The sequence below is a fragment of the Amphibalanus amphitrite genome, unplaced genomic scaffold (assembly GCF_019059575.1).
Source record: "Amphibalanus amphitrite isolate SeventyFive unplaced genomic scaffold, NRLGWU_Aamphi_draft 000969F_arrow, whole genome shotgun sequence".
Lineage (NCBI taxonomy): Eukaryota > Metazoa > Arthropoda > Thecostraca > Balanomorpha > Balanidae > Amphibalanus > Amphibalanus amphitrite.
The window spans coordinates 168,097-191,779 of NW_024882463.1; the positions used below are offsets into that span (position 1 = coordinate 168,097).

Here is a 23,683-nt window from a genome sequence, read left to right on the forward strand (position 1 = left end):
CAGAGGGCGTTTGTTTACAAATGCTTACACCAAGCTTACACGTAGCCGGTTTTGTGTGTTTCTGGGGCTCCGATTTTTGAATAATCAAGCATTTTGGATGCCGCTGCGATGTAAAGACCTTCCTGCGATGCATACACTTAGGTCTTAGTGTGATGAGGGTCTTTGAATTCTGTCTCTGGCTATAATTTACTATTGGAGCCTAATCTGCAAAACAAGTGGCATTTCAGACCAAAATGTTTAAGATTGAATCATACATCACACCACTCCTGTTAAATGTTGTAGAAAAATATGTGAAAAACCTTAAAGCAGAAGACACACAGGTAAGATTTGTGCTGCTAACAATTGAAATTATTGAGTGCCAGTGCAGTTTGTGAGATCGATGTTGATGCAAGCCCACTTACAAGTCCATCAAATTCACACTGAATTTATGAATTCATGCTGATAAACTGAACCCAAGAAGTGGAAATGACCCAAGTAGTGCATATCAGATTCATGTGAATAGAATTTAAGCCTGAAATGGCCTTTGTGAAGGGCACATTTGGATCGTGAGGTTCTGATTGCAGTCGGTGACACACCAGGGAAATAAGCTAAAATTAGAGCGCTCTATTTATTGCTCCCGCTACTTCACCGTCTCCCATAGGGTCCTGTGTTGAGCTGGTGTCGAGGCTCTAAAAATGACGCCGATTTTTGCACCCTTCTCACGAAAACCCCTCGGACCGCCTGGAAACTAATTGTTCCGCTCTAAAAATTTCATGATCGACGGGAAAATGAACGAGGAAAAGATTGGTCCTGAAATAATTCTGAACTCCCTGTAGGACATATCGAAATATGGCTGCAAACTAGGAGCATGTCAAAATCGACAAAACAATACAAATAAACTTACCGGGATTTTTTTATTTTCCATGCATCTTGGTACGAAATCAGTCGGTTTTTCGGAAAGATCATCTTCTGTTTAATAAATAATTCCACAATTGCAACAGAGAAAAAAAAATATTTCTCCTGTGACAGCAGTTTTGGCATTGTGCCAGTTGTGTGGCGTGCGCGGTGCTGCGTGGTTGTTGGGACAGAGCTGTGAGTATTTTTGGTGTTTTAAATGGTTGATGGCCATTTGAACCAGCTTTATATTATTTCCTACAAATTTTTGCATCAAATTATTGCTTTGAAAGACCATTGAAACCCCTTATCTCTTCATGAAACACGATCATATTCATCGTCGACGAAAATGGCGCAGGACTCCATGTGCGCTTTGATCGAAATAAATCGTAAATTAAATAAGATTCGATGATAAGTATCATATTCTAGTGACACATTTTCATAAAATAAGGCATAAACTTTGCAAGGAAGTCAACATTGGATAATTGGATTATTACTTTGCTCACATATCCTTGTAGTAGTCAAATGGCTCAATTGTTAGATAAATGTAAGTATATGTTTTGGCTTGATGTTTGCTGTGAAACCACCCAGCCACTTGCTGGTTGAGTGGTTTTCTGATAATTACCTGATAATCATTTCTCCTTTTCCTTAAAAGAAACTAAAATTTTTCAAAGTAACCCATTTTTAGGAAAGGCGGCTTGCTCATTGACATTTCATGTTCTTGTTTTGTTATTGCTGGCAGTATTTTGATACAATAATGCAATATGAATTTTTTGCAATAATAAAACCTAAGACAAACTTAGTTAATGCGTCAATCAAACACCCAACAGAAAGATTGTGAGTCCTTGTGACGTGAAGTAGAATATTCTATGAATGTGTTTTATAGAATATGCCAAATTTTAAATTAATTTATTATTTGATACTGATAGCTGAGCATGTGAATTATGCCACAATATAATTCCATTTTCTGGTTTTGAAATAGCCGGCAGTATTTTACTTCAACAAATGTAATATACATGGAATACATGTTGTTATGTTATGTTAAAAGTTAACATAACATAGTTAATAACAGCCAACAGAAGGGGCTGTTTCAGCAGATAATGTTTGTACCTTATGCATTACCCTTCTTTTCTGCAGGACCATGCTTCCGCTGGGTGGTCGACATTTGCCTCCTGAAGAAGTTGAGCAACATGAAGACCACCAGATGAGGTGTCTGCAGTTCATGTGGAACTCTGCAGACTACAAGTGTTATGCCAACCACAACCAAAGTGCTGTGATCATGGAGGCATGAACCTCATGACAACACTTCAGATTTGCAGTTGTACCAAAGTGTGGCTCAAACCACCTGTGGCGTCTCACTCAATGCGTGAACAGTGTGATCATTGTGCAGTGCTCAGCTGCAACTAAGACATCTATTAGTGACTTGTTTTGCAATTAGCCACCAAAAGCATTTTTTGGGCTGGCTGCTGTAATTTGTTGTGCACTGCGCAATAGTGGTAGTGTTTTGTCACTTGTCAAGTTGTCAGTTGTGCATGTTGCATGTTTCTCTTCCCTCGGCCCTCATTATCAGTTAAGTGGTGAATTGGCATCACTCAGTCTCCCCAGATCTCCATTGACTGTCTGTCAACCACCTAACTTGAGATGGTATTTGCTAATAGTGTCAGAAAAGAAGTGATTGTAGACATTTTTAGGAATATGAGCTCCGTTTCATGCGTGTTCCAGTGGTCATTTTGTCACATGTCCCATGGTGTAATAAATGGAAACTGTTGTTCCCTTTTGAAGGTACTCGCGGATACAGAAAGCGTTGGGCCTAATTATTAAACGCACCCTCCTATCAGCGACGCACGAAATGGACAAATATCATCCTTTTTAGAAGAGGAGGAAACGAAAACTTGTGAACATAGCTGTACCTACAACAGTGCATAAGGAATTGAAATTCTGGGAGTTTTTGAAATTCGGAGAAACTCAAGTTGTCGACAGGTATGCCCCCTTGTGCGTCAAAGACCGCCTAAAAAACAAACGTCTTCAAATGAAGGCAGTATTCGTATGTTCGTTGTAATTGCAGCAGCCTAGCAACATGCATTGCGGTCCGATGGCGAATTACACTCGTGCTCAAAAACTATGCCGGTAACTGCCAATGCACTTAGGTCATAGGTGAGGAGAGGAAGGGTTATGTCAAATGTCAACATCATAGAAATGGCTTCATCTATTGAGCTGTGCCTATTGTACATAATTCAACCAATCTATGCATTTCGTTTCTTGCAATCTACTCATGCTTTCACTCCAGCTTCAGAGAAATCATCCCATATTGTATGTCTTAAGATATTGATTTCTATGGCGGTTTGCAATTGCTAGCCACGTCTTATTTCAGTTTGGTGGCCCCGCATCGGTCCACTCGGCCGCTCTAAAATTGACTTCCGGTGGAGGATTGTGGCTTTTATTTTAGCTTCTCCGCTGACTGCGGGGAGCGCCGTCGCCGAGGTAGGAGCAATAATAAGCTTATGTTTGGGACTTATTTCCACGCTTAATAAACATTTTAATGTTATTTTAATTAATTCATGTTAATCTTTGACGCATTCTCTTTCTATTGATACCATCCACCGGTCTGAGAAGTACTGCCTTGCTGCGTAAGGGCCGATAAAAGATCACGCTTTTAGGGGTATCTCTTCAACATGGGGTAGGAGCAATAAATAGAGCGCTCTAATTTTAGCTTATTTCCCTGGTATGTCACCAACTGATTGTACTGTTAGTCATGCTTTGATTTGATCTTCACCCTTTCTTCCTTTTCAGGTGTCTCTTTGGGGTGGAGATGCAGTTTTCAGCAACCTGGACCTCAAGACTGATGTGCTGGAGCGGGAGCTCAATCTTCCACTGCGCTTCATCAATGGCCACATCCACGAGATGCGCATCCATGTGCCCTGGCACAAGCTCACCTCTGAGCCCATTGTGGTTACTATTGACACAATGGGTGAGTGGGAATAACAGGCTGGCAATGCTTGGTTCTTTTATGGCTGGGCAAGGAATTGAATCTCAGTGACTTACCAATCATGCCACCAAGCCAACTGGCTTCAACTGTCGACCTGGCCAATGCGTATTCAATCTAATTGCCTATTTCAGTCCCATGATTTGAGTTTTGATACTTACTGAGCTATCTCAATTTCAAGTTGACCTGACCACTAAATCAGATTAATCTTGATGTTATTCAGAGTTAGGATTAGCTGGGCAATTTGATAATATTTAAAAGTAACCTGTGCAGTGCCTAGTGTTGTCCTGGCTGATTAACACAACTGAGTGTTTTCCTTGTGCATTCATTTTGTCCTTTGTTTCCAGAATGTGTCATGCGTCTGCCAAGTGATACAGAGAGGCTGGATTTCTCAGACACCAGTAGTGAGTCATCCTTCTCAAAGCAGCAGTCCAATAGGCAAAAGTAAGCAGAGTCCCTCACCATGATAATTCTGCATGTGGTCGCTGGATTGCAATGCTAAACATTGCTGCTAGATGCCCATCATTGTGAGTAAACCATGTTACCTGCAGTGCATTTTAATATCCCCACCTGTTGAATCCATCATTTTCTCCTCTCCAGGAAGCAGCTGGAAACAGAAGAAGTTCCTCCTGGCTACATCCAGACACTGGTCAAAAAGATCACCAACAACCTCAGTGTGGTGTGCAACAACCTGATCCTCAAGTATGTGGAGGACGACATTGTGCTGAGCATCAACGTTCGCACTGTCAGCTCTCAGTCTGCCGACCACTCGTGGACCCCGGCCTTTACCGGTGAGAGGGGACGGGAGGTGCCGCGGAGTGGGGTACAATACCAGGGACCACACGTGAACCCCGGCCTTTTCTGGTGAGAGGGCAGGGGCCGTGGACGGGTGAAATGCTCAGACCACACGTGGACCCCGGCCTTCACCGGTGAGAGGGGACGGGAGGGGCCGTGAAGTGGAGCCGTGAATTACAATACCGGGACCGCACGTGGAACTCGGTCTTGGCCGGGGTCCACGGTAATTATTAGACGGGTAGAACAGCATGTCTCGGATATCAAAGAACGGTACTTTTTCGTGAATCTAGGCATTCAACCCTGACAGGCGTGGGGGTGGTGACGTAGAAAATGAACAGGCCAGGAGTGAGGCTTATCCTTACCGTCTAAAGCAATTAATAGAGGGAGGGAAGAATTCAAATGCAAACGCATTTATTTTATGTGCCTAATTGAGGCGTTTTTCGAACGGTGCTGTCAAAATTGCGTTGTTCGGCCGGTACCGTAAAAATATAGGAGCGTTCGATATCGGCGAATCAATCTCTGATCTTATCCAATGTCTATTGTCGATGGCACCATTACGAGCTGTATCTGTTTCAGACTTTGTCCCCCCGCTGTTGTTCCTACGTAAGCTGGTGAAGCTGGCCGACTTCACCGTCTGTCTGGACCGAAGGAACGCCTCGGGAAAGATCGAGAGCTACCAGGTCGGTCGAACAGTGTACACCTAAGATAGTCGCAACTTACCGCTAGCTGATTTGCTGACAACGGCAGCTTGGACACTGTTCTATTAGGTACTTTCACCAAACCTTTATTATTTGTTCGTTGACTTTACGCGTCTTTGCCAGACTATTTTAGTGTTACACTCCAGCTGCAGCCGTGTACCGCGCTGCCGGTGGAGTCTGACGGCAGTGTGTCGGTGCCGCAGGAGCCGCTGCTGTACCGGTGCTCGCTGGAGGTGCGCTGTCTGCAGCAGTTCAGCGGCCTCCACTCCCCGGTGGCTGACGTCACCCGCTGGGACGTGCTCTGCCCGCAGCTAGAGTTCTCCGTCACAGGTGAGCCCGACCGGCAGGTTGTCACGGATAACAACGGACTCATTCTAATACACGGTGATGTATGCGTTATATGTGACACTTAACTCACGGTAGCTTACGTTGACTATCCCTCGGTCGGCCGCAGACGTGCAGGTGCCGATGCTGCTGCGTCTGCTGGAGCTGACGCGGGTGCTGTGTATCTGACTGTCCCCGGTCCGCCGCAGACGTGCAGGTACCGATGCTGCTGCGTCTGATGGAGCTGGCGTGGGTCTCTGTCTCTGACTGTCCCCGGTCCGCAGACGTGCAGGTGCCGATGCTGCTGCGTCTGATGGAGCTGGCGTGGGTCTCTGTCTCTGACTGTCCCCGGTCCGCAGACGTGCAGGTGCCGATGCTGCTGCGTCTGATGGAGCTAACGCGGGTGCTGTGTATCTGACTGTCCCCGGTCCGCAGACGTGCAGGTGCCGATGCTGCTGCGTCTGATGGAGCTGGCGTGGGTCTCTGTCTCTGACTGTCCCCGGTCCGCAGGCGTGCAGGTGCCGATGCTGCTGCGTCTGATGGAGCTGACGCGGGTCTCTGTGTATCTGACTGTCCCCGGTCCGCCGCAGACGTGCAGGTGCCGATGCTGCTGCGTCTGATGGAGCTGACGCGGGCGCTGCTGTTCGGAGAACTGGTGCCGGACAGCGCCAGACGACCCTCGGCCGACGACGCCTCGGACGGCGGTAAGACGCGACTTACGATAGTCGAGGGCTGCTGGGCATTAGGTACTCAGTATGTTGAGACATTTACATTTTTAAATTGGAAGTTTAAATTACGGCAAATTTACTGCGTCGAAAATCCGCTGACGTCTTGATGTGTGTATCCTTGTAACCTGTCAATGTATTTCCGATTTTGGATGATTGGACGTGTCGGATCGTTTGAAATCTGACTCCCGTGACGCCCGCCCTGGCTCTCTGGCAGGCGGCGGTGAGGAGGAGGGCGGCGGCGGCGGCCCGGCGGCCGGCTCGTGGGCCGACTGGGTGTGGTCGGCGGTACCCTCTCCGATGGCCATGCTGCCCATCACGTGGGACGACCCGGAGGAGGAGGGCGACGCTGGAGCGCGGCTGGCCGCCCACGAGCGCGTCGTGCACTTCTCCGTGTACGTGCAGCAGGTGGACTCGGTGTTCAAGGTGAGACGGAACTGCAGGGAGATGTATTTCGTCAGGCTTTTTTAATAATTAGGTACATATCTTCAGTTCAAACCCAACCAATCAAAGCACTGTCTTGATCTCTCGACTTCTTTTAATTTTCTATTCCATGGCTGTCAAAACCTCTGACTCGGATTAGTCACCCGACACCCTAAGAGCAGTTCCTATCCTGCATCTGACCCCCCCCCCCCCCTCTCTGCAGGTGTCTGAGCCGTGCCGGCCATGTCCCTGCTTCTAACTTCACCTCCCCATCTCTCCCCAGATGTCTGAGCCGTGCCGACCGTGTCCGGCCGGCCGGCGCGCCCGGTTCACGCCCTACCTGCGGCTGAGTGCGGCCGGCGCCATGCTCAGCTCTGTGGTGCGCGGTGTACAGGCAGTCAGCAGCAGCTGGGGCATCAGCCACCTGGCGCTGCGGCCGTGCGGCGGCTGCACCTGCCGACACCACCCCGGAACAGACCTGCCGCTCGAGGTCAGTGGTGGGGCGAGTGAGCCGATAAAGACAGTAATGTTGGGCGAGTGGGCCGGTAGAGAGTAGTGGTGGGGTGAGAGGGATGGTACTTGAGGGCAGTTAATGGCTCGTGGACAGGTAGAAGGCGCTCACAATTCATATCACCCGGCTATAGTTAAGTCAGGCTGGTCAGATTTGATTACCCTCGACTTATAACTAGGCCAGTGACACAGTTTCCCCATTCAGTAAGCGCTGTATCACGGCCTTAGAGGTATTGTTTGACCATGACTTCCTTCTCCCCGTGAATCTACCAGGTGAGTTACCTGGAGCTGGGCCGTCCCAGTGAGGCGTACATGGCCGGCTCCCTGTTCGTCGACCCTCCCGCCCGGCCGGTGGACACCCGACAGCAGTACAACATTCAGTGGGACAGCCACATGAGGGAGAAAACCGGTACGTGCGCGAGGCGAGCGTGCTCGCTCGTAGTCTTTCATATATGTCGCTCTAATCGGTCTTTCTAGGAGCTGTGGTACTGGTACCACTTTTTCATTTCGTGGGCAATGGTAGTCTGTGTTTCCGGAGACGGCTACTGTCGTTATGCTAGTTTGCTAATGATGCTGCTCTGTGCCATGACTCCGTACCTTCGCCACTCAGTGTTGTATGTTCCGCACTGTCCGTTTCGCAGAGAGCTGGCTGCTGGAGCGGACGGCCGCGATGGCTGCCGACTACCTCTACCAGCTGGAGCTGCCGGAGGAGTTTGGCGAGGAGGATATGCCGCTACTGGCCGACCTGGAGTACAGGTCAGTCAGAACGGACGGGAGGCCGCTGCTGATCAGTCAGCGACCGAGGCGAGCGGTCGGCTCTGTGCTGGGCGTGGGATGCAGCGCTCTGGCTCGTTCTACTGAGTGCTATCGTATGAGAGCGTAGTGACTTCTATCAGAACGGCTAGTCTGGTGAGTGGTGAATGTAAGGTGCAGAGATGTGCCTCAATGATGGCTCGAGTGCTGCACTGCCTTCCAACTTATGGTCGGCTGGTTATGTGACTGTGCCTCTGTGTGTCTTTGGTCGTGTGTCTGGCCTGCAGCTACGCCAGTGTGCTGTGACTGAAGCTCTGTCTTTTTCTGCCCAGCGACCTGCCGGAGCGCTCTATGTTCCGGTTGGTGGTCGGTCCGTCCCAGGTGCTGGTCACCTCTGGCTCCGTACACCGGCTCAATCACCTGCTGACGGCGGCGCACAGCGTGGCCTACCCGCCCTACAGTCGACCCCAGCAGGGTGAGTAATATCCGCCCTACAGCGTGACCTACCCGCCCTACAGTCGGCCCAGCAGGGTGAGTAATACCCGACCTACAGTCGACCTCAACAGGGTGAGTAATATCCGCCCTACAGCGTGACCTACCCGACCTACAGTCGGCTCCAGCAGGGTGAGTAATACCCGCCCTACAGTCGGCCACAGCAGGGTGAGTAATACCCGCCCTACAGCCGGCCCCAGTATGGTGAGTAATTCCCGCCCTACAGTCGGCTCCAGCAGGGTGAGTAATACCCGCCCTACAGTCGGCTCCAGCAGGGTGAGTAATACCCGCCCTACAGCCGGCCCCAGTAGGGTGAGTAATACCCGCCCTACAGCCGACCGGCCAGCAGGGTGAGTAGCTATACCCGCCCTACAGCCGGCCCCAGCAGGGTGAGTAACTGTACCCGCCCTACAGTCGACCTCAGCAGGGTGAGTAATATCTGCCCTACAGTCGGTCACAGCAGGGTAACTATACCCGCCCTACAGCCGGCCCCAGCTGGGTGAGTACACAGGCGCACAGCGTGACCTACCCGCCCTACAGTCGACCTCAGCAGGGTGAGTAACCATACCCGTCCTACAGCCGACTCCAGCAGGGTGAGTAGTACTCGTTCTACAACCGACTCCAGGCTGCAGGGTGAGTACTGAGTACACTGGGCTCACAGCGTGACCTACCCGCCCTACAGTCGACCCCAGCAGAAGGAGTACCTGAGTAGTGTGTACTGCGTAGTGCAGGCCTAGCCTGTAGCAGCTTTATATGATGCACTGTATTGCAGAAGTCGTCCTCATCGCTGGACAGGTTGTGATCTGTAGAAAAGTTCCTTTTTCCGACAATACGCCCAAATTATAGCAGCGATTTTCACCACTGAAAAGTAGCTCACGTGCCAGGGAAAAGCGTATCCATTTGAAATAATCAAACCTTTTCATTTGCCCACCCAGACCGCCCCCTCCCCTCTCCCGCAGTGAACGGGAGCCCACCCTGACCGCCCCCTCCCCTGTCAGCAGCGGACGGGGAGGCCCACCCCGACGCCCCCTCCCCTCTCCGGCAGCGGACGGGGAGGTCCGCCCTGGTCCGGTGCCGCCCCTGTTCTGTAGCAGACGAAGAAGTCCACTCTTACCACCCCTCCGCCCTCCCGCAGCGGACGGAGAGTCCCGCCCGGGCCCGATACCGCCCGGAGAGGCGGCGGCGCTGGAGGCCAACACCCCGGCTCGCGGCCTGCAGCTGACGGTGCTGGAGCCGCGGGTCACCGTGGTGGCCGGCCACGGGGACCTGGAAAAGGTGGGTCTCGACACAGCGGAGGGAGGGGCAGCGGCTGACAGTGAGTGCCGGTCATGGGGAGCTGGGCGAGGTGGGTCCGTGGCACGGTAGGGGTAATCGTGAGGATGGCAGCGGCTGCATCGTTTGAGGTACAGCTGCTGCATGCTGCAGTTGGGCGTTGTGATGTGATGACAGAGTTGTTGGCGAGGAGATGGGCTCGTGAGATCATGTGTGCTTGTTCAGCTCCAATGATCCGGCTGATCGCTATTGATAATGATGTTGCCTTCCCCAGGCCGGGGACGTGCGTCTACCGCTGTTGTGTTTCTCTGTCCCGGCTGTCTCACCGGTTCCCCCGTCCCCAGGCCGGTGAGGTGCGTCTCCCAGCATTGCTGGTGTATTGTTTATCTGTCCCGGTTCCCCCGTCCTCAGGCCGGTGAGGTGCGCCTCCATCTGCGCTGTCAGACAATCCAGTGGAACGAGCAGCAGCCCATGTACCCGTCCCGGCTGTGCCGGTGTGTCTCCCAGCTCCGGCGGCCGACCGCCGCGCTACTCTACAACTGCCACGTACACACACGATGCACGGTCAGTCTCGATACAAGGAATTCGAACTTCGAAGCATAACGGGTGTTTTGTTTGGTTGACTAGAGTCTCTTTGCCTTTGTATTTTCTGTTGAGTATACCTGCCAGTTATGAAGTACTGTGATAGGCCCGACATGATGACTATTCATTAGAAGGGGCGGGAACATTGCCCCACTGGTGATTGGAAATAAATCATTACGTCCGCCGCTCCTGACGGTTTTCCCTGTTTCCTGTGCGCTCTGTCGCAGGTGACGGCAGGCCAGGCGGTGCTGGTCTCGGCCGCAGCGGACGGGCAGCCCGCCCAGGAGCAGCAGGTCGCCTCCCTCTCCTCCGCCTCTGTGTACTGGAAGGCGCTGCTGGCGCCGGCACTGTGGGCCGGCTCCCAGCATCCGCTCACCGAACAGGTGTGCCACGCCGACTGGCTGCACTGTGAGCTCAGCGTGCGCCAGGGCGCTCGGCTGCTGCGGCTGTACCGGAGCCTGCTGGCGCCCGGCCGGGGGACTCCCGGCGCCGAGCCGGGCGGCCCGCAGCTGGATCTGCCGCTGGAGACGGACCTGTGCGGTCTGGACGTGCGGCTCTGTCAGACCGGCTGGTGCTGGGCCGGCGCCGCCAGCCTCGGCTCGGTCCGCTGCCAGCTGGACGGCCGGCCCGTGCTGGCCGCGCCCCAGGCGGCCGACGCGCCGGCGGCCGGCGGCGGCGGTGAGCGGGCGGTGCGGGCGCTACTGCAGCTGCCCACAGCCGCTGCCGCCGCGGACAGCTGCCCGCTGCTGGTGGTTGTCTCCGAGCCGGCCCTGCTCTGCTGGCAGCCGGCACTGCTGCTCTGGCTGTCCCTGGCCACACAGCTGCTGGCTGGTCCGCCGTCGCCGCCGCCGCTGCCCCAGCCTCCCGAGCCGCCGCCGCCGCCGCCGCCAGCGGAGGACCGGGCGTCCAGTCGCTCCGGCCGCCGCTCGCCGGCCGTCGATGTACCCCGGCCGCACGGACACTCAAGAGCCTCGCGATCGGCACGGAGCCACACCACAGAGCGGAACCTACCCGCAGTGTCACCCAATACCCCCGCGGCGGCGGCCGTCTCGCCCGCTCCGCCGGCGCCGCCGGCCGCGCCGCCGCTGGCCTGGCTGCCGGCGCTGGAGCGGCTGGAGGTGCGCCTGCAGATCAGCGCGGTCACCGTCACCGTGCCGGCCGGCCCGGAGAGCGGCGGCGGGGCGGGTGGGGACGCGGAGCGGGCGGCGGACCCGCCCCCGACCCCAGCAGGCCACCACCCGGCGCCGGTGCCGGGCCGGGTCCGCAGCAGCAGCGACTCGGGCCACCGGTACTGCCTGCACGGCCAGCTGGTCTCTGTGCTGCCCTCGGTCCGACTGGACAGCGCCGTGCTCAAATCGGCCGCCCTGCCGACAGTGCCCGATGTGCCCGTCCGGCTCACCAGACCGTCAGCGGCCGCAGGTCAGTCGGCTGCCGCACGGCCTCATATCGGCCGCTGGGGAGGGTTTTCTCATAAACTATCATTGCTAGTAATTTGGACATGGGCCTAGACTGAGATACATGCCACTTTGCGCGTGCTGTGTCATAAAAACTCCATCCAGCTGCCATTCTCTGGCAGTGCGTGCATCCCCTTTCTCTGGTGTGTCCACTCTCTGACCACCGGCCCCTGACGCCTTCTCCTCTCAGGTCGTCCGGCGGCGCCGTGGCAGGCCCGTCTCTCGGGCGCCGAGGTGTACGTCCAACTGGAGAGCGGTCAGCGGCGCGCCCTGATGGCACCTGCAGAGCTCGAGTGTACCGTGGGGCTCAGCGCGGCGGCCGACGGCGCCGGTCCGCTCAGCCTGGTCGTGCACGCCAACATGCCCGAGCTGCAGATTACACTTGGACAGCGGCAGGTGAGCTGCAGATCACACTGGGACAGCGACATGTAAGTAGTTGTGATCTGGGTACCATTGAGCAATGAAACAGAAGCAGTCGAGTAATGAATGGGAGACAGCCTGCTAAGTGGCAATCTGGGACTGGTCTCCGTCCCATCATTTCTCGTTTGACATTGTATGTTGTCTACAGATCCAGGGTCTGGCCGTGGTGGTGGAGCAGTGTTTCGCCGTGCTGGACCGTGTGGCGCCCCTGATGTCGGCTGTCGGGACAGACGTCAGCGCAGAGGACTCCAAACTGGACAGTACGTCATGTTAGCTGATATATTTGGAGTCGCGCTCTCCATTGACCAACAGCCAGTTGCTGGCCAATTCATGGTTGCAAGTGGAAGAGAGATAAACGTCCTAAATGTCGCGCACACTTTCTGTTTCCAATTCGTCGCATTAATCCTGTTTTGCATCGCCTGAGGGGTGTGTTTTCAGGGCCGTTTCTGTTTTTATTTCTTCCTCATCTGGCTAATGTGCTAACGCTGTTGTGTTTGTTGGCAGACGCCGCCCGGGCCAGTCAGAGTGAGGAGGTCTCTGCTCAGCTGCTGCGGTCCCACGAGCTCCGCTCCGACAGCTCCGGTAATCTTACCGGCTGCTTACTCTCATCTGAATATTACCTCGATTGTATTAGTCGATCATTCATTCATGGGGACCCAACCATGCTTTTCTGTAACGGATCAAATTCATCGCGGATCTATGAAGGCTACAGCTGTTTGGCTCTTTACTATGTGTTCCTGCGGTCGCCACTCTGTGATGGGAGCTACCATCTACGTGTTTGTGTTTTGAGTACTTAACTCTCGTGCTCACTCAGCTGTCGGTGTCACCGTCTCGGCCACGAACCAGCCAGGCCGCCCGTCCGTCTCTGCCTGACTATGCTCTCCTCCTGTTCCCCCAGCGGTGGGTGCCGCCGTCTCGGCGTCTCCGTCTGACTGTGTTACCGAGTGCTCTCCTGTTCCCCCAGCGGTGGGCGCCGCCGTCCCTGCCGCGGACCGCTCGTCCCGTCCGTCCGTCTCCGCCTGTACCCATGTGTTCTGTGTTTCGTTCCCCCAGCGGTGGGCGCCGCCGTTTCGGCCGCGGACCGCTCGTCCCGTCCGTCCGTCTCCGTCTGGCTGCAGTGGACGCTGCCGCGCGTCTCCCTGCTGCTGGTCGGTCCGCCGGGCACCGACCGACTGCTCACCGTCATGGAGGACCTGGCCATCTCCATAGACAGCCAGGCCGTCTACACCAAGGCCAAGCTGAACCTGGCCTCGCTGGAGACATCGCGGCAGCCGGCCAGAAACGCCAGGTCAGTCATGGCGACCGGCTGGGGCGGGGGTAGTCAGAGATGGTAGTGGGACTTGTTTCGCTAAATTAATTGGTGGGTTAAAATGTTCCAGACGTGATAAATTCCAGGGAGGATGTTTTATTTGTCTCGCAATCAGTTTTTTTTTAATACTTTAGGTTTGCCATGACGAAAGTTTGATGAAGGAAGTAAACATTTAGAATGTCTGCTTCTTTACTAGGTTGGTTTTCCAACTAGTCTCCTCTAGTGTTTGTTTCCCGGCCACGTTGACCGTTATCCGCCATGTGTCTGTCCCCAGCTGCTCGGCCTCGGACCGGTCCCCGGTCCGCCCGGACGCCTCTCGGGTGGTGTTCACCAGCTCTCGGCGTCTGACGCGCGCGCTGGTCATGTGCCCGGACCGGGCCGGCGCCGGCTCGCCGTCACCGGAGCCGGAGCCGTCCCAGCCGCAGCACCGGGCGCTGCTCTCGGCCGTCTGCACCCGCGCGCTGCGCTCCAGCGTGCTGCAGAAGTGGGGCTCGCCGACCGCCGCCACCAGCAGCGGCGGGGAGTGTCTGACCGAGCTGGAGGTGCGCCTGAAGCCCTGTGACCTGGTGCTGACGCCGGACATGGTGCTGCCCTACAGCGGTCTGCTGGAGCCGCTGCTGACGCCGCTGCTGGCGCGGCAGCAGTCGGGCGGCGGCGGCGCGGTCCCGACCGGCCCGCGACCGGCGCCACCCGCCACGGCCGCCGACCTGCCGCTGCTCTATGTCAGCTGCGAGCCGGTGCGGCTGTTCCTGCCGTGTGACGGCCGGCTGTGTCTGCTGCAGCTGGGTCGACTGCGCGTCCAGCCGGCCGCCGAGTTCCCTCTGAGTCGGCCCGTGCTGCGGCCCGACCTGTGTCCGCCGGCCGGCTGGAGCGGGTCCGGGCCAGACGTGGACGACCGCCACTACCAGGCGGACGTCACCGGGGTGCTGGTCGCCACCGGCTCCTGGGACGAGGTGCTCGCCCAGTCGGACCGCCAGCAGCCCCAGTCGGCGCAGACGCTGGTCACGATGGGCGAGAACCCGGCGGTGGAGTGGAACAACTACGACCCGCTGCAGAGTCCGCGGGACGTGACGCTCACCTCTGTGCTGGAGCGGTGTGACGTGCGCGTGACGGTGGCGCCGGCGCTGGCCGCCCCCGGCACCCCGGAGCCCACGCTGCTGGCCGGACACGCGCTGGAGGTGAACGTCACCGCCCCGCTGGCCGTCTCGCTCAGCGTGCGACAGGCGGTGCTGCTGCGCCAGCTGGCGGATAACGCGGCTCTGGCGCTGCGCCAGCTGCTGGGCCCGGCGCCGGCGGCCGCGGCGGCGCCAGAGGTGGCGGCGCGCCCGGCCGGCCGGCGGCCGCTGGTCGGCGGGGTGCCGCCCTCCCCGGCCGCGGCGGACAGCGGCATCAGCAGCAGTCGTACCGAGCGGCCCACCGCCGACGCCGTGGTGCCGTTCGAGGCGCTCCTGACCCTGGGAGATGTGACGGTGACGCTGTACGACCACGAGGACCCTCCACCGTACCACGGCCCGCAGACTGAGGGTAAGTCGTCGCCGGGCCGGCCTGTGCCGCTCCTATACGTCTCCGCCTCCCAGCCGCACGCCTTCCTGGCGTGCCGTCCCTCCGAGCGGAAACTCCAGCTCTCTGTATTCGACCTATCGGTGCTCGCCGGTAACCCGAGTGACCGCGGCGACCCGGAACGGTCAGAGGACGAGCCACCGGTGCCGGAGCGGGCGCGCTTCCCGGTCACCCTGCTGGAGACCAGGCCCGGCGAGCCGCACTCCAAGACGGGCATCCCTCCGTCGCTGCTGACGGCCACGCTGGCGGACGGCGCCGTGCCGGGCGCGGCGGCGCTCACTGTGGACGTGGGCCGTCCGCTGAAACTCTGCTGGGCGGAGACCGGCGCCCGGCAGCTGACCACACTCGCAGAGGCGGCGCAGAGGATCCTGGAGCTGCCGGAGCCGTCTGGGACGGAGCCGACGGCGGGGGCGGGCCCGGCGGACCTGTGGACGGAGCTGGGCGGCCAGGCGCGGCTCTGGGCGGCCGTGGTGAGCGCCGTCAGCGTCACCAGCCGGCAGCTGGTGCTGGAGCTGGACCCGGCGCCGGCCGGCGGTCGGCTGCGCGCCGCCGTGTCAGGGCTGAGCGGCGCGCTGCGCTGCCAGTACCTGCCCGGCGAGACGCCGCGGCCGGCTGTCCTCTCCCTGGACGCCGAGACCACCGACCTGTCGGTGAGCTGCGGGCTGCCGACAGGCCCCTGGCGGCCGCTGCTGGCCCCCTGGAGCCCCACTCTGACCGCCGAGCTCGAGTGGGAGCCCTGGAGCCCGCGGCCCTACTGCCGGCTGTTCGTCACCTCCGACGCCCTTGTGCTGGACGTGGGAGCCGAGCAGCTAGCCTGTCTGGAGTCGCTGATGAAACTGGCACCGGCAGCGAGCCCACCAGAAGATGGCACTTTGGGAACTCCGCAGCCGAGCACCAAAGACATCAAATCTACCGCCAGTCTCAGCCCCAACGGCGTTCCGGACGGTGAACTGCATTCTTTGGCAACCCGTTCAGAAGACGACCTGCGCCGGGGTCTCATGGCGTTCTCCCAGGGCGACCACGCCGCCTGTCCGGTCGGTCACGTGAGTTTCGACAAGTCGTCGGGCGTCATGTCGTGGCGGTACGGTCAGCCGCGCAGCCTGACCGCCGTGCACGTGTACCCCGTGCCGTTTGTGGCCGGCTCCGAGGTGAGCCACGCCTCGGAGGCGGAGCCGGCCGCGGTGATCTGCCTGCTGCAGTACTACGACCGGCTGCGGCGCCGCTTCTGCACGCTCTGCCAGTTCGAGCTGTCCGAGAGCCAGACCAGCCGACTGCAGCTGCCCATCCCGGTGGAGACGAGCAAGGCGCCCAGCGCCGCGCTGTGGCGGGTGCAGATCTGCCTGGAGGACGGCGACGGGCCGGCCGGCCGGCTGGCGGTGTGCCCCACCGCGCTGGCCGCCTGTCTGCGCGTCGACTCCGAGTTCCGGCCGGCGGCCGTGGCGCGGCTCCGGGCCGTGGCCGAGCTGGGCGGCCTGCAGACGCGACTGTGGCTGCAGCAGGCCAGCCGGCAGGCCGAGCTGCCGCCGCCCGTGGCCGGCTACCGCCTGCAGCCCGGCTGGCCCGAGGAGCACGTGTTCCTCACTGTGGCTCTGGACGGCGCGTCCGCGGCGGCCAGCGTGTGGCCCGACATGGTGCGTCTGCAGGCGGACGGCGCCCTCTCGGTGACAGCCGTCAACTACGCCTACCTGACGGAGGCGCCGCTGCTGGAGCCGGTGCTGCTGCGGCTGGACGCGGTGCGCTCGTCGCCCGCCGCCGGGCCGCAGCTGGAGCTGCTCGCCGCCGCCGGCCCGGCCACCCTCCGGCTCAGTCCGAGTGCGGCGCACACACTGTCGGCGGCGGCGGCCGACTGGCGGGCGGCGCTGCAGCGGTACCGCCTGGCAGTGGACCGACCGACGGAGCCGGACGGCGGGCAACTGCTGCTGCCGGCGCGCTACGTCCTCCTCAACAACACCGGCTGTCGGCTGCGGCTGGGACAGGCCGGTACGGAGCAGGCCGAGCCGCTGCTGCCGGGTCACGCGGCGCTGCACAGCTGGAGGGACCGGGGCCTGCCGCCGCTGCTGCGACTCTCCCTGACCGACCGGGACGGCTGGAGCCGGCCGCTGTCACTGGAGAACGACGGCGAGCAGGTGGTGCTGCTCCCCGGCTCGGCGAGCGACCCCGACCCGCCTGCCGACGACCGGAGCTCTACCGAGACAGACAGCGCCGTCAGCTACCCAGTGATCGTCACCGTGCGGCCACTGAGTGCCACCCAGAAACTGGTGACCCTGGAGGGGCGCCTGAAGGTGCTGAACGCGCTCGACTCGGCGGTGTGGGCGGATGTGAGGGCGGCGCCGTTCTCCCAGCTGCAGACGGTGTTGCCGCGCTCCTGCTCCCCGTCGGTGCTGTGTGACTCAGCGAGGGTACAGGTGGCGGCGATGACGGCCGGCGCGGCGGCGGTGTACCGAGAGGTGGACCTGGCGGCCGCCGAGCCGGCGCTGCTGGCGCTGGGCGCCGTGCACGCCTGGTGCTCGGTGCTGCACGAGCCGGTGGGCGGCGCGGCCGGGTGCCGGCGCACCCTGGTGGTGCTGGCGCCCGTGTTCTGCGCGCGCTCGCTGCTGCCGGCGCCGCTGGAGCTGCGGCAGACGGCCGGCGGCGCGGTGCAGCGGCTGGACGGGCGCGGCGCCGTGCAGCAGCTGCGCTGTGACCCGGCCGCCGCCCACCAGCTCACCATGAAGCTGAGCGCCGGCGCCGAGTGGTCCAGCCCGCCGGTGGCGCTGTCCGTGGGCGCCCTGGAGGAGGGCGCGGCCGAGCGGCCGGCGCCGCCGCTGCCCGAGCTGGCCGCCCTGCTAACCGCCGACCGGCCCGACTGGCTGCCCGACGGCGCCGGTCTGCGCACCGTCGACCAGCCCGACATCCAGCTGGAGGTGACGGTGCGCCGCCGCTGGCCCTGGCTCAACACCCTGCTGCTGGACGTGCGGCCCACTCTGCTGGTCACAAACGAGTGCGGCGAGCCGGTGGTGGTGCGCTGCGGCGCGCGCGACGCCGCCCCCTCGCTACTGCCGCCGGCCGGCGTGCTGGCCGCCCCGGCCGCCGACGGTGCGCTCTACATCAGCGCCCTGGTCGGCGGCGAGGAGTTCCAGGCCAGCAAACTGGTGCTGGGCGACCAGCAGTGGCCGTACCAGCGGCCGCCGCCCGGCGGGCAGGGCGTACTGCCGCCAGAGGGCGCCGTGCCCGTGGCCGCCTTCGTCCGACAGCAGGTCAGTTATAGTGGGATGAACGGGCGTGGGAAGGATGCGAACAAAAAGTACACATTTGAATGGAGGGATTAATTTGAGCGACTGCATCCCGCTGATTTGTTCAGTTCTTGATGCTGTTCAACCAACAAAGGTTCGCTGGTGACTGTTCATTATTTGCTTCCCATACAGTGACCGCGCACTGTTCTTGATCCGGCAGGTTGCTCTGTTCAGCGTGGGTTCGTCGCGGCGCGGCGGGCTGCGTCATGTCTACATCCGTCCGCGGGTGGTGGTCGTCAACGAGACGGGCCGCAGTCTGCCGCTGGCCGCGCTGGCCGCCGGCGGAGCGGCAGAGCCCGGCGGCCGGCTGCCGGAGGTGCACGGCCGGCAGCTGGCGCGCGCCGCCCGGCCGCAGCCGCTGCTCTGGTGGCAGCTGGCGGCCGGTATCGCGCCCGACCCGGCCGCCGCGCCGCTGCCGCTGCGCCTGCTGCTCGACCTGAGCGGGTGCCGGCAGCGGCCGCAGCAGCTGCCGGACGGCCGCGGCAGCCGCGTGCTGCACGGCCCCGGCCCGCAGCCGGCCGGACGCTGCCTCAACAGTCTGCTGCGGGCGGCGTACACACAGCGGGACGGCCAGACGTTTGTGACCGTCCGCGAGGAGGCGGCGCCGTTCCTGCTGGTGAAGAACGACACGGCGCTGCCGGTGACCGTCATACAGCCGGAGCCCGGTCAGTAACATAGCGGGGACTGGAGGGGCTCGGGGGCAGTGCGGAGTTGAGGCGGTATAGTGGGTCTCCAAGCTTCCAAAGTCACCGATCTGCTGGGACGAGCTTTTCAAGACAGGCCCAAAAGGACTCGTACTTATTTTTCTTTCCTTAAGCTAGAAAGTAAACAGAGTCATGATGACATCGTTGACTCCACTGTTGCTCCGTTTTCGTTTCCGTGTCCCCGTCTCTGACCGGTCGTCGGGTCCGTGTTTCCAGCCGAGCCCGTGGAGCAGTTTGTGGCGGCCGGAGCTCCGGGCGAGGTGCCCGCCGGACACAGCCTGTACCTGCCGGAGCCGGAGCCGGCCGCCTCCGGAGCCGAGGAGGCCCACTACCGACTCCAGCTGTCGGTGGGACCCGGCGGCGGGGCGGAGAGCGGCGCGGCGGCGACCGCTGCGGCCAGCGGAGCCACCTCAGGACGGATCCCGACCGGTACGGAGCGAGTTTACACTCAAGGCAGCCAGCCTGTCACTGGACTGAGAGAGAACTATTGGTGCCGTTGCTTGTGTGCGTGTGTCTGTACTCAAAGTCAGGGACTCGACTACAGACACTGACACTCGAAAGTCAGGGATGCTTGAAGCCCATAATCCATCTCAATCGCTTGTTCGTGTGTCATGTATCGTGAATTTGACAACGCATGCCACAATCCAGCTCTCTGATTGAAAATGTCCTCCACCTGTTGCAGCCGACCGTGCCACGGTGGACCTGACCTACGGTAACACGCAGTTCCTGCACGTGGCCGGCCACGACCTGACGGCGCACGTGCGCGTCCAAGGTCACACGCACCACGTGCAGCTGCGGCCCGTCAGTCGGCTGGAGGTGTCGGCGCAGGACGTGCGCGCCAGACTGTCCCGCTCATTGGTCGGCGAGCCGGCGGCCGAGCGGCCCGCCTCGCCCAGACCCCCGAAGGCGTCCCCGCCGCTGCCGGAGACGTTGGTGGCGGAGCCGGCCGGTCCGGCGGCGCTGGTCGTCCAGCTGACCGCCGTCTGTGACCAGCTCAGTGTGGTGCTGCAGGACGACACCGCGGACGTGCGCCGCTGCCAGGAGGTGCTGCGCGTCACGGCCGACCGTCTGGCGGTGCTGCTGTGCCCGCCGGCGGCGCCCGGCGCACCGTGCCGCCTCTCGGCCTGCGTGGCCGACCTGCAGGTGGACAGCCAGCTGCCGCCGACCGCCGGCCAGCTGTACCAGGTGCTGGTGGCCGCGCAGCAGCCGCCGGCGCCGCCCGGTCACCAGCCGCCGCTCTCCGGCCTGCCGCCGCTGGCGCTCAGCGCCGCCGTCAACTCCCTGCGCCGCTCGGCGCTGCTGCTGCTCGAGCTCGGCCTGGAGCCGGGCGCGGCCGGCGGCAGTCAGCTGCGCTCGCTGCGACTGCAGGCGCGCCCGCTGCGCCTGTTTGTGGAGGACCGGTGTCACGCGGCGTACTCGGCCTACCTGCGCGGCCTGATGGCGGCGGTGGGCGGCAGCGCGGCGCCCGAGCGGGACCTGGGCCGCGGCGGGGTGCCGGCCGAGGTGCGCGCCGAGCTGGCCGCCCTCTGCAGCCAGGTGCTGGCCGACCAGCTGACCGTGGAGCCGCTGGCGCTGACGCTCAGCGTGCGCACGCACCGGCAGCTGTACCTGTCCATCGACGACTCGCCGCTGAGCCTGCCGGCCTTCCAGCGGGTGGGCGTGCGGACCAGTCTGGAGCGGCTGCTCGACGAGCTGGTGCACCACTACATGTGGTCCGCCATCTACAAAGCAGGTCAGTGTCCGGCTGTTTGGCTGTTTGGCAGAGCTCAGAGGTTGTTGTTTAGAATAATGTTGAACGAATGGGAAATGCCTTGTGGCTAGGAAGATGTTCAAGTGTGGGTATCTGTGCTTCCCATCGTAAGCTGGGTTTGTTTCATGGGTGGTCTTAGTTCATTAACTCAGCAATAAATAAATCGTGCAGCTGGTAATTGCACCATTTCATTTATCCTTTAGATTCCTTGTTCACGTTCGTTGGTTCCCAACCATTCACACTCGCTCTGTGCTCGGCAGGCGGTGTGGTGGCCTCGCTGGACCTGCTCGGCGACCCGGCCGGTCTGGCGCGCTCTCTAACACTGGGCGTGCGCGACCTGGTGCAGCTGCCCTACCGGGGCCTACTGACGGGCCCGGCCGGCCTGGTGGGCGGCTGCGGCCGCGGCCTGGCCAGCCTGGCGCGCCACCTGACGGCCGGCGCGGTCAGCTCGGTCAGCGGGCTGGCCGCCGCGCTGGCACACAACCTGCACCGGCTGTCGCTGGACGCCGACCACCTGGCGCGGACCGAGGAGCAGCTGAGCGCCGCGCCGGCCGGCCTGACGCACGGCCTGCGCCAGGGCCTGACCGGGCTCGGCCTGGCGCTGCTGGGCGCCGTGGCCAGCCTGGCCGACCAGCCGCTGCAGGGCGCCATCGAGGGCCGCTCGGCCGGCGCGCTGGTCGGCGGACTCGGCCGCGGCCTGGTGGGCGCGCTCACCAAGCCGCTCGGAGGCGCCGCCGACCTGCTGGCGCACACGGGCCAGGGCCTGCTGCACAGCGCCGGCTGGCGGCGGCGGCCGGCGCGGCGGCACCCGGACTGCGCGCGCGAGGTGTGCCGCGCCGCGCTGGCGCCGCTCTGGTACTCTGTGCAGCTGGCGGCGGACGGGCCCGTGCTGGCCGTGGCCGACGCCACCCTGGTGACGGACTCCCGGCCGCCGGCGTACGCCGCCGTCACCGTGCTCCTGCTGACCACAGAGCTGCGCCTGCTGCCCGAGACCGAGCCGGACGCACCGGACCAGGCGGCCCCCCGCGCCGCCGCTGCCTACGAGCTCTCCGACACCGACCTGGTCCCCTCGGAGACGGACCCGACCGAGACGACGCTGCGGCGCCGGCCGGGCCGCGCCGGGCCGCCGGCCGTGCCCCTGTCGCCGTCGGCCGCGCTGCTGGCGCACGGACTGGCGCACGCCGAGGCCACCCACTCGTACGTGGCGGAGTACGTGCGGGGCGGGGGCGGTGTGCCGGCGCCGGCCGAGGGCGCCGCGCTGGCCACCGTGCTGCTGAGCGCCGAGCGCCGGCCGCTGCTGGTCTCGGCGTACCGGGCCGCGCAGAGACGACTGTTCGGCACCGGGTTCCCGCTGGAGCTGCGGCAGCAGCTGGCGTGAGACCTGCGAGACGCCTGGAGGTGAGGCCAGAACAAAGGAGGGTTGTGCTGGGAATAGTGAGGTGACGTTGGAGTGATATCGGATTCCCGTCGCTGGTGTCTGAAATGAACTACCGAGTAAGTCAGCGGAGATGCTCTTTGACGGCCAGTTCTGTCCTTGTGGCAGCTGCCGCTCTATGGGCGGATTTAGGGCAGCTAGCGTTCTCTGTCAGCGGAGAACGCTGGTTAACGCTGGTGTTCTCTGTCGGCCCTCGGTCGCGGCAGCTGACCTATCACCGCGCTCGGATCCGTCCTCGCCCGGGACCAGCGGAGTCTGTGTGTGTGCGACGGTCCGAGCGGCTCTCAATTCTGCTGGTACTGGAGCGTGCTAGCACGGCTGTGGCCTCCGCAGAGGATGACTGGTTTGAGATACGGTCTAACTAGTCCCAGTCCCGGCGGTAAATCTATGGACGTGTTACGCGTAAAGGCTTCCATCTCCGATACGTATTTGTTGTTACGACGCATCTATGAAGGTGTGGAATTGGGTTTATTGATATTGAACAACACAAGGAAGTTAGCATGGTGTGCCAGACGAAGACGCCGGCTGACTATATGTGTCGTTACGTTGTGTATTGTTGGGTAACCACTGTGTGGGGCATTCCATTGATGGCGCCAGTCTTGGACGGTGGTGGTCAGAACTGTTACGGTTAAAACTAACACCTCTTGTATGCAGAGGAGGAATGAATACTTCTGTGATATCCCGTGAAATACACTGGAAACATCGATACGGTGTGTGAAGTTGCTGGTCTCTGACGGGTAGATGGGCTGATGAGGTCTTTGTAGCGCAGCTCGTCAATACACGGGGTGATAAAAAACGTGCTGAGCTTATGTCTCATCGCGGATGTGAATCACGCAGGAGTGTCGAGTGTACGAACGCGTACATACGCAAATGCATGACGAATGTCCTTAATTATGTGCGATCTAATCCCGGCATTTGGCTGTCCCTGGGGCCTGGTCAGGAGCCACGCCTTTGTGAATAGCCGATTACCTTATTGTGGATATTGATGCACATTGCACAGTTTTCCGGCAGTGTTTTTGCACAATAGACGGACGTCTAATTTCGTGTGCGCGGTGCATAATTATTCATACATGACCAGTCCGGCGTCGGCAGATTTGCAGTTACTTAACCAGGCACTGATGAGTAATCGCGCCTAAACCCCGGCCGGTCCCCGCAAAGCCCCGGCGACCTGATGGTGAAAAATCGTACCACTTTTCCGTCGATGAACTCATCAGCTCAGCGCGCGGCGGGCGCGTCTGATCCACTCTGACGGCTGTCACGGACTGTCACCTGCGGCGGCGGCTGTCACGCGGACCGCCGATCAGCCGCTGATCCCGCCCGTAATCCTATTTTGGCCGGCGCGGAGATAC

General features: G+C 60.6%; 1 protein-coding gene across 1 annotated transcript; it reads left to right on the plus strand.

The window, feature by feature from the left end:
* The first annotated feature begins 9 nt into the window (after positions 1–9).
* Positions 10–22,277, plus strand: LOC122368701 (vacuolar protein sorting-associated protein 13B-like). Its single transcript, XM_043342897.1, has 26 exons — positions 10–320; positions 3,664–3,841; positions 4,204–4,300; positions 4,457–4,647; positions 5,228–5,331; positions 5,553–5,679; positions 6,264–6,377; positions 6,616–6,824; positions 7,105–7,311; positions 7,605–7,740; positions 7,973–8,087; positions 8,417–8,559; positions 9,712–9,851; positions 10,260–10,412; positions 10,658–11,849; positions 12,075–12,280; positions 12,453–12,564; positions 12,809–12,886; positions 13,358–13,592; positions 13,888–16,914; positions 16,981–18,409; positions 18,606–19,110; positions 19,366–19,578; positions 19,832–20,881; positions 21,160–22,016; positions 22,224–22,277. The coding sequence occupies exons 1-26, from the start codon at positions 234–236 to the stop codon at positions 22,275–22,277; spliced, it is 10,959 nt and encodes a 3,652-aa protein (XP_043198832.1). The 5' UTR covers positions 10–233.
* Positions 22,278–23,683: the final 1,406 nt, after the last annotated feature.